General features: G+C 35.7%; 2 protein-coding genes across 2 annotated transcripts; both read right to left on the bottom strand.

Annotated features, from left to right (window-relative positions):
* Positions 1 to 428: 428 nt before the first annotated feature.
* LOC113739788 (thylakoid lumenal 17.9 kDa protein, chloroplastic) lies at positions 429 to 2,015 on the bottom strand. The gene is made up of 4 exons (XM_027267127.2): positions 1,553 to 2,015; positions 1,118 to 1,232; positions 948 to 1,017; positions 429 to 759 (listed from the first exon to the last, which is right to left on the bottom strand). Exons 1-4 carry the CDS (start codon positions 1,882 to 1,884, stop codon positions 536 to 538), a joined length of 741 nt encoding a protein of 246 aa, XP_027122928.1. The 5' UTR covers positions 1,885 to 2,015; the 3' UTR covers positions 429 to 535.
* A 1,259-nt stretch (positions 2,016 to 3,274) lies between these two features.
* On the bottom strand, positions 3,275 to 6,172 carry LOC113739785 (probable arabinose 5-phosphate isomerase). Its single transcript, XM_027267124.2, has 3 exons — positions 5,363 to 6,172; positions 4,481 to 4,704; positions 3,275 to 3,717 (listed from the first exon to the last, which is right to left on the bottom strand). Exons 1-3 carry the CDS (start codon positions 6,020 to 6,022, stop codon positions 3,561 to 3,563), a joined length of 1,041 nt encoding a protein of 346 aa, XP_027122925.1. The 5' UTR covers positions 6,023 to 6,172; the 3' UTR covers positions 3,275 to 3,560.
* Between the last annotated feature and the right edge of the window lie 3,602 nt (positions 6,173 to 9,774).

Below are 9,774 nucleotides of genomic sequence, written 5' to 3'. Positions count from 1 at the left end.
TGCATCAAATGATGAAATGGCTCGAATCTGTAGTTTCAACTTTCAACCCCTTTTTCCATGGCAAAGGCTTCTGCTCGGTCAAATGCAGGACATGTACACACAGGGTTTTCTCCATGACCAGCCTTGCAAGAGCTTCCATTTCCTCCATGCCACATGTTGTTAGTGTAGATTCACTGCCAGTTTTGCAAGTGCTATACCAATTTAGGACTCTCTACTTTTACCACTAAACCTTTTTATTTAGTTAAAATGGTCATTCAACTAATTACAATATGCATTTTCTGATCGAAAAATTATATGTTTTCATTAATTGAATGGCTAAAAGTGAGAGTTTTATTTGTTTAGACCGATGATCATATACCGATGATTTACAAGTGATACAAGAAATGCTTGCCTATGAAATCAAACTCGAAAAGGTGTCATCCCAAAACTCGAAACAAGCCAAAATAGAGCTTCTATTAACTGAATGTTCCAATTAAAGAATTTATATACATTGTGGTTCAAACGCCATTCAATAATGTATGCACTCTGTGGAATTCTAATCTTCAAAATCAAGATTTGGAGCATACCACCCTAGCCGCTGTACAATCTGCTTCATTCTTTCTTCTTGTCCTTTAGAATCTCCAAAAGCTGTAGTGAAGGGGTAAACATAAGTCACCTTTGTGGCCATAGCTCTATATGTAACAGTTGCGCCTCCTTTTACTAAAAATTCCAAGACATCGCGGCTAAATCCCCCATCAACCTCAGCCTGCAGGTATTTACCTGGATTTGTCCCATGATCAGCAAAAGTTCCAACATTTAACACCAAAAATAAGAAAAAAATCACTATATAATCAGCCTTTTCTCTTTCTAGAACACTTCCCTCCAGATGATAAAGACTCAAACCATGTCAAATTATTTTAAGGCTTCATTATATGATTCTGATATGGAACTTCGAATATGCCTCTTACCATATGGAGTGTCTTCAACGCTTTGGATCTTCACATTCTTCTGTGTCATGAGAATTGCATCCTCTAATTGCTGCCATCAGAAACAGAATAGTAAAAGAGAATCAAGTCTGAGTAAAAGGTGTCTCAAATCTTTAGTCAGAACTTCGTATCCCTTGAATGTACCACTACACCTTAATGGCATCTCGTGAAGAACTTTCAGGGATCACCCATGGTAATGCAAAAGAAGCCGAGTTGGGGTTAGTTGATACACAACCTGGATTTATGGAGGGGCAAGGCCTGATTTTTCTGGGAAAAAGATAGCAGAACTACCAATGAGCAATAAGAAAGGATAAGGATAAAAAACAATCACGTTGAAATTAGAACCATCACTAATTGAAGTGAAAGAAAGCAATAAAACACCATCGAATTGCAGAATAGTGGGTCCTGTGAGATTATTCGATGCCAATTCAGGTTCTTGAAGTAACCAACCATGTGTTTGAGATGATCCCATTTCTAATTTTCAACAACTGCTAGGAAACTACTGAACCACATTGGAATACCAATTCATATTTCTCTAGTGCAATAAATGAAGTAACAAAAACTTGAGAAAGTTGTAACAGAAATACCCGTTTTCCAGCCCAATTGGCAAGTTTTTGGCTTGAGAAAATGGAGTAGTTGTAGGGAGTAAAGGAGACTGAGAAGTCTGGGAACCATTGAGAGCAGGGATAGCCAAGGAAGGTGATGGAGACTCGGAGGATGATAGGGTTATAGCGATGGCTAGTGAGAGTACTTTGGATAACAAAAATGGCTTCTTTGCCTTGTTGGGGGAATGTAATTGTAGCAGTCTATGGTCTGCAAATGGAGGATGACAAGCAGAGACTTTGATGGGCAATTGATCAGTCGTTGGGAATTTGGGATACGAAGGAAGAAGAAGCTGACCATTGAATTTCAGTGCCATGACAGTCACTGGCCAGTCATCAGGTCATCACGGTTTCCAGGTCCACTTTACTACGAGATTGAATGGTGAAGAATGAAACTAGCGGATACCTGAGAAACAACGAGAAGCAGTGAGAAGTGGGGGATTGAGGATACGTTGGTGGTTTTTTTTTTGACCTCTCAATTTACTCTCTGGTCTCTGATGTTGTGCTTTAACTGTTATGCTTGATTGTGACCGCCACAAAACTAAGGAAGCAGTTCAGATGAATCATCTATTAGTTGAACAAAATATCAACCACTTGATAAAAGATAATTTACCGTGTGACCTCTATGCAGTCGTTGGTTGGAGAACGAAAAGACAATAATGAAAAAAAAAAATGTGTGAAAAAAAAAATTATCGAAGCAGGAGTGGAACGAAGGAAGTGGATTAAAAAAGGATAAATCTTTTATACACTGAAAAGATAATTTACCGTGTGACCTCCATGCAGTTGTTGGAGAACAAAAGGACAATGAAAAAAAAAACTGCGTGAAAAAAGAAAAAAATATCAATGTAGGAGTAGAACTGGGGAAGTGAATAAATCTTTTATATACTTACAGTATAGATACTAGAAAATTTAGATACATAACACATATACAAAATTTGATGTTTAAATTCAAATTCAAATGATACGAGGTTCTTCCAACATTATCGATCAGTGCATGTAAAAAAAGATTAATCCACATACATAAATATGTAGTTTTAGCATATACACTTCAAATTCCCTTTGAAGTTTTAGCATTTCACAAAAGTTACACATTCTCGGCACAAACCAAAAGGGCAAATTAGTAGATGTAGTCGCAATTCATTAACAGCCGAAACAATAAGCATTTGCATTTCATTATTCGCACACACCACAGTTAGGGCTGCAACCATTGATTCGATTGCGGCCCTAACCACATTCACCTCATACACTCCACTTTATTTGTCATTTTGACATCTTTACCCGTTAATTCTTTCCAAGTCATTGCACAGGACCGCATGCGCGTGAGATGTAAAAGATGTTTCTGGTGCCACCAAGGACCGATTACACCGCTATTTGCCAGGATATTTTCCGAACAAAACAAAATGCAGTATAGTCTATCATTTTCTGTAATTAGTGCTGGAGCAATAGGCACAAATCAAAATACACCAGGATATTTTTCGAACAAGTAAATAAAGACAAGCAATTCCAGGACCGCCAGTATAATGCCAGAATGGAAAAAATCAATAGTTGGCACCGACAACCTGATCTGATGAAAGCCAACCGTGATCGAACTGGTATCTTCGCACAGGCAGCTATTCCAGGTTTAGAAGGTGGAAATCATTATAGCTCCGTCCTGATCATGCCTAAACCGAGCGTGGCTTTTGATCCGATAAAAAAGGGGAAGTCCAGTTTGCTGGAAATTTAGAATCATGAACTTCAATATTCTTCACTTGTTACAACACTATTCAGCCATCGAAGCTGGTAACTAGACTAACATCCACAGCCTTCATTTGCCACAAGACTTTTAACATTTTGATGTCCTTCAATGGCACTGAGAGAGTAATCACTAGTAGACAGACAGATTCATCATACATGACCTCACCGGGAGGAATGGAAAAGAATACAAAGAATGACGATGCTATAAATTGCACAACAAATGGGAGGGGAGGAGGAGGAGGACAAGTGAAGCAACCAATCATAACCCAGCTGAAACCAATCCGTGCAAGGTCACAATACCGATCAAGATATTGTCATGATTGACTACAGGCAAGAATTGTACTGCAGATGGTGGAGATTCCATCTTCTTCATCGCTTCAACTGCCATTGCATCGGGATCAATTGTTCTTGGGCGCCTGAAATGTGACAAGGGTCATGCAAATGCATTGTTCTTATCTTAAAAAACTCCACCGCATTTTCCACATCCACAGTTTAAGGCACATCAGCAGATAGCCAAATAAACCAAACACAAAAAGGCTCAAATGAAGGGGAGATGATAAAAAATAAGGTCAGTTATGCAAGAGTGTCAGTGATCCAGGACCTGCCAATGACCAAACAAATCCAGAATCTATGACCTCAGATTGCAAACATCTTAATACAACCAGGCCAATATGAATATAGAAAATTAGCCAGATGCCATGAAGTTCAAATGCCATCTAACTCGGTACAGATAAAGAGAACAGCAAGTTGAAATCAAAACCTCAACTGCTGTTACAGCAGAGTGAATCCATTTGGCTGCTTACTTGAAGGGCAAAAATGATTACAGTGAATAACATACATTGCAGTTTTAAAGGGATATAATCTTGCTGAAAGCAATTCTTTTTGGTCATGCATGCATGTGGTTTAACTGGCTCGTTGTTATAATTCCAAGAACTAGTCTATTGGCTTTCCTGGACTTTAAAAGTATTGCACGGCTTTAACCAGTAGCCTCGAATTCTTTTCTCGTTTTCACAGTAACCTAGTAAAGCCAAACTAAGGACCTAAACATTCTCCCAAACCACTGCTTCCCTTCCCCTAACACAGGCAGCACCTTATAAACAAGTGGATGATTCAAGTAACAAGGATCTAGCATGTTTCAATTTCATATGTATATCCATACACACAAAAGCTATAAACTACCTGTTACACATTTCACCCACGGTGAGCTTAAAGATTCCTTCACCACTAGCTTTCAATGTGCGCCGTAGATCACCATCAGTAAAAGTACCTAACAAATGGTAATCATTATCAACAACGAGAAGGCATCCACATCCTTTGCTGGTTAGCTCTACTAGTTGATCCATAATCAGATCCCCCTCCCTGCAAACTGGAAGTTCATCCTTCTTCTTCATGAGATCCTTTACCTGCAAAAAAATCATCCCATTCAAATAAAGCCATCTAGTCAGGAGGTAAATGTCAAAGGCGATCCTTCAATACCAATAAAAGTTGCTTCCCTGAATCCCCTATGCTAGAGCAAAAGTGCTAAAGCTCTATGCTCATCAGCTGTTTAGCATATTTTGGCACTAGACTATTGATAAATGTTCTACTCAGCCCCATTCTCGAAGTTCAAGTATAGAATATAGTATTGCCAATGAAACAAGAAATTCACCATTTAACAATTTCAAACCGACAAGCATATATTCACGACAATATCCCTTCAGTGAAACCAATGCAACCTTCAATACCACCCATCTGAACATAATTCATTGTATAGTCGCCACAGGAAAATAAAAATAAAAAAAAAGTCTACACATTGAATTAAGAAGGTTCACAAAATCCCACTGTAGAACACAAAAAATAAAGCTGCTTCAAACTTCCCAACCTACACTAACTGTCTTTTATCTTTAAACCGACAAAAATTACACACCAAATTCTCATAATCTCGTCAAGAAGAAGCACAAAATCAGGAAATTCCCCATCAAAACGTTCTTCTATCTATTTTGTAACTTCAACAGATAATTTCCAACCTAGTCAACGTTGCAATGTAGAAAATCGAGAAAAAATTTTAAAAACTTTTTATACCTTAAAGATCAAGCTTTTCCCAATTCTTCCAGCTGGATGATTGGCAGCGTACATTTCTTTGTTAAAATTCCGGGCACCCATCAGAGCAATCGCCACCGTATCCCCAAAAACCATCTGAATCGCGGTCGACGTCACAGGGGCCAAATCAAAGGGGCACAATTCTCTCTCCAGCGGCAAATTCACATTCATATCACACAAACCCATCAAGGCATTGGGCTCCAGAGACGTAATCGAGATCAAATACGCTCCTTTAGCCTTGGCACAAGGCGCCAGCCTGACCAACTCCTCCGTATTCCCGCTCTTGCTAAACATAACCAGAACATCAGCCGAAGACAAAATGCCGATGTCCCCATGAAGCGCGTCCACAGGGGATAAAAACCCGGACTTGATCCCGAGCGAAACGAGGGTCTGCGAGATCTTCTGAGCTACAAATCCAGACTTCCCGACGCCGGTGAAGAAAATGGTGCCGGTGGAATTGAGGAGAGTTTGAGTGAACGAAAGGGTCTGAGAAAGATCAAGGTTTTGGAAGAAATGGTTGAGGTATTTTTGCTGGGTTTTGAAGAGATTGAGCAAGTTATCAGGGTTTATCAATTCTTGTTGATGATCTTTGCAATTGGGATCGGGATTTGGGATGAATTGCAGGGGTGGAAGAGATCCCATTTTGGCTTTCCTTTCCTCTTTCTTTCTTGTTATTTGGAGAGTGACTTTGAGTGTCGGTGCATTTATACGCGATTCTTCTTCTCCTCCTCCTCGGGGGAGAGTGAGAAAAAGGGAGGGAGAGACTTGATTCAGTTGATTCGGTTTAATAATTAGGATGATGGGATAATTTCTTTTTAATTTTTTTATAGGGAGACTCCTAAGTCTAATCTAAACCTTAAGCCAATTGGTTCCTGTCCATTTATTTTCCCTTTTCACCTTATGTAACTGTGTTGTTCGCGGAAAGAGGAGCTGAGTCGATTGCCTATTGTTATTGGTGGCCATAATTTGAGTACTAATTAGGGCTTTCACAACTCAATCTTGAGTTTGATCTCGATCCCGGTCTAATTTTAGTTTAGTTTACTCGATCACTTAAGTTTGAATCTAACTCAATGTTATAGATATTTGAAATTCCATGAAGTTTAATAAATTTTTTACTTTTACACACATAAGGTATGAGTTCAAAATCAAACTATTCAAATTCAGAGGAACTCAATTAATACGGGATGAAATTCAAACTCGAATTTTGATCAAACAAACTTGCAAATGATTCAATTGAATTCAATTCGTTTGTGTTCTACAACAAATAGAAAAAAATTGAGATGTATTGCCTTAATTACATGATGCATATTCGTATGACACGTAGGGCCATATTGTGAGCAAGACTTCAAATGTTTCCAGTTGTATTACAAAAGTTATATACAATTCGTTTATAATATATTACGTTTATTATATCATATACCTCCCATGAGGTTTCTCCTAATATCACCTGACACCCCTAAGGTTTCAAAAAAGTCACTTACCTCCTTTGGTAATTGCAAAAAGACTATATTAACCCTCACTTGAAACATAATTTATACTCCCTCCGTCCCAAAATTTGGAACGTTTTTTGGGAGTAACACTTTTTATGCACAGTAAAATAGTGGACTGCACTTTTCATATTCTTTCAGTTTTACCCCTTGTCTGACACACGGAAATAGCCAGCTAAAAGCAAAAGGTCACAGGAATGGTGAAAGTGTGCATGTGTTGTGGTGGGGCATATGTAATTGTTTATTATTAATTGATGGAATCTTGTCATTATTACTAAGGGTATAAAAGGAAAGTAGTAGTGAAAGTTGTTTGACTTTTGCCATGAGACTCTTATTTTGGAATAACAAAAAAGTGAAAACATGACATTAACAATGGGACGGAGGCAGTATATCAAATAAATGGAGCTAAAAATTAGAAAAAAAAAAAACAAAAGTCACTTTTTTCTCTTTTTCTTTTCTCCAATATTCTCTCTTACTCATTTTTTGGATGACTATGCAATTTTCTATTTGTAAATTATAATAAATTAAATTTTATTACCTTTTACTTTTTATAATTGTGATAAAGTGCGGTATGATTCATTTACTTATTTTGAGTTGTTTTTTATAATGATCAATACAATTTAAAGATTTGAGCACTAGTTGAGAAAAAGTTGAAAAAAAAAAGATAAAGTTCATAAAAAATCGGTTTTGAGTATGTAGAGTTAAATTAATCAACTGTATTTCATTGCAAATATCTTTTTATTTTTCAAATATATATTTTTTATAAACTATAGCATTATGATGTGGTAGTACTATTAGAAATTATTTTTTAAATGATGATTTTTTGAAGTAAAAAAAGTGATCTAGGAGTACTTTTATTTAGCAAGTAGAAGGGTAATTTAGGATTTTTGAAAATTTTGTTACACAAATAACTAAAGGGAGGTAAGTGATTTTTTAAATATTTAAGAGTGCTAAGTAATATTAAGAGAAACCTCAGGAGGGGTGTCTGATATTATTCTTGTACACCAATCGAGGACGGGCCTGCCCCTCATCCTTCATTGTAGGTGCGAGGAAAGATAATCTTTAGCAGGGCTGCAACTTCCAAGAAATTGAGCCCAACTGAACCCTACCCTAATATGGTTATGTTAGAACTTAAAAAGGCAATATGAGCTACATACTCGATTATCAAGAAGGTAATAATCATTATTACCACAAAGAAAAACAGATTGAGCATATAATAGAGTTGAAGTTCGACTTAAGACACATATTAAAGCTCAAACGCTATTCATTTGTTAATATATATTCTCCAGGTGAAAAGGTTGATATCTTTCAAGACATTTCTTTGCATGTTTAACTTGAACCCTTATCGAGTCTCGTTCGCAATCTTTTTAGATCAAATACACGACAAATTTTTTGTTCCAGCTCAAAAGGTAGTCCTTTAAAGCTAATCTCATTTTGAGCAACAAATGCTACCATCTTCCCATCTTTTCTTCAATTTGGATAAGGTAAGATACAGGTTTTTTCGGTAGAGTTGTTAGATAGTTAAATTATTTCAAATAAATAATACTTTATTTACATTATAAACATATTTCTCAATTCACATTTTTATTCTATATATATATATTACATCATAAAAAGTAGAATAAACTATAAAAAAGTTCCATGTGGTAAATCAAATATACAAAAAATTCCCCATGGTTTCAAAATATACAACACGATACTCCGTACTTTGAACTAAATTATAAAGTTGACGGAATCCGTTAAATTTAACGGTAATGACTTATTGGAAGTTAAAAAAAAATTTATACATAATTTTTAACAAATATACATGTTCTACCCTTTAACCCTCAATTCTCTTTATCTAGAGAATAAAATAAATAATTTTTTTGAGCCGTCTTTTACTTAATTATATCAGGGCATTTTGGTCATTTCATCCATTTTTGTTAAGTTTAATGGATTCCGTCGCATTTATAATTTAATTCAAAATATGGGGTGTCGTGTTGTATATTTTGAAATTACATGAAACTTTTCTGTATATTAGGTTTACCAGAGGAAACTTTTTTATTTTTTATCCTAAAAATTATTACAATAATTATTCCAAATAATATCTCAAACTATTCTATTCAAAAACACTACTATAATCTACATCAAGAGGTGACGCTTTTTTGGACATCTAATCTTGGAATTGCAGGAGTCAAAACATACAGGTGTTGTCCCAAAATTAATTTAAGTTATATATATATATATATATTATATTTTTTGTGTGTGAGTGTGTGGTGGCTCCTTAAACTTCCCAATTAGTGCCTTGTTCACTTTCTTATATCTGTATCCTTTCTTTCTACTGGATTTAGGAATTTTTTTATGGTGTGTTTAGAGATTAACATGACAAAATACCAAATATAGCTGTCATATTTTTGGTACATTCTATTCTGCAACATTTACGAAATTGTACAACAAAATCTCAGTACTCCATGTTCTCTAAGGCTCCGTTTGATAACACTGAATTTGAATTCTGAATTCTGAACTCTGAATACTGAAATAATTCATTTGCTGAATTTTAAGTACTGAAAAGAGATATATGAATGTCTGAATCTTAATGTTGAATCTATTTATACTGTTTGATAAATATTCATAACTTAATGCTTAAGAAGCTAAATTGTACAATTTTGCCCTTCTATCTTTTAATCCAAAAAGAAAATAGAACCTATGATTTAATTAATTTAAAATTGTTAGGTATGAAAATGACAATGATTGTGAAGAGCAATGAATACAATGACAATATTTCTTTGTGTGGGAAAAGGGTATGGTTTCATCGTTTTAAAAATAGGAAAACGAGCTTTTAATACTCCAAGAGCACGTTCAATTACATTTCTCAATCTTGCATGTGCTTGGTTAAAACGTTATTCTTTTGATCTTGGACGAGAAGCA

Source organism: Coffea arabica, chromosome 4c (genome assembly GCF_036785885.1).
Source record: "Coffea arabica cultivar ET-39 chromosome 4c, Coffea Arabica ET-39 HiFi, whole genome shotgun sequence".
Lineage (NCBI taxonomy): Eukaryota > Viridiplantae > Streptophyta > Magnoliopsida > Gentianales > Rubiaceae > Coffea > Coffea arabica.
Note: the sequence above shows the minus strand (reverse complement) of the source record. Positions and strands in the feature narration are given on the sequence as shown.

Excerpts from the sequence above, each read along its gene's own strand:
- LOC113739785 (XM_027267124.2), bottom strand. The coding sequence starts at position 6,022 with ATGGGATCTCTTCCACCCCTGCAATTCATCCCAAATCCCGATCCCAAT. Across the intron at positions 4,705-5,362 it reads GGAAAAGCTTGATCTTTAAG|GTAAAGGATCTCATGAAGAA; the intron begins GTATAAAAAGTT and ends ATTTTTTTGCAG. Across the intron at positions 3,718-4,480 it reads GTGGGTGAAATGTGTAACAG|GCGCCCAAGAACAATTGATC; the intron begins GTAGTTTATAGC and ends GTCACATTTCAG.
- LOC113739788 (XM_027267127.2), bottom strand. The coding sequence starts at position 1,884 with ATGGCACTGAAATTCAATGGTCAGCTTCTTCTTCCTTCGTATCCCAAA. Across the intron at positions 1,233-1,552 it reads CCAATTGGGCTGGAAAACGG|AAAAATCAGGCCTTGCCCCT; the intron begins GTATTTCTGTTA and ends TCTTTTTCCCAG. Across the intron at positions 760-947 it reads CGTTGAAGACACTCCATATG|GTAAATACCTGCAGGCTGAG; the intron begins GTAAGAGGCATA and ends GGACAAATCCAG.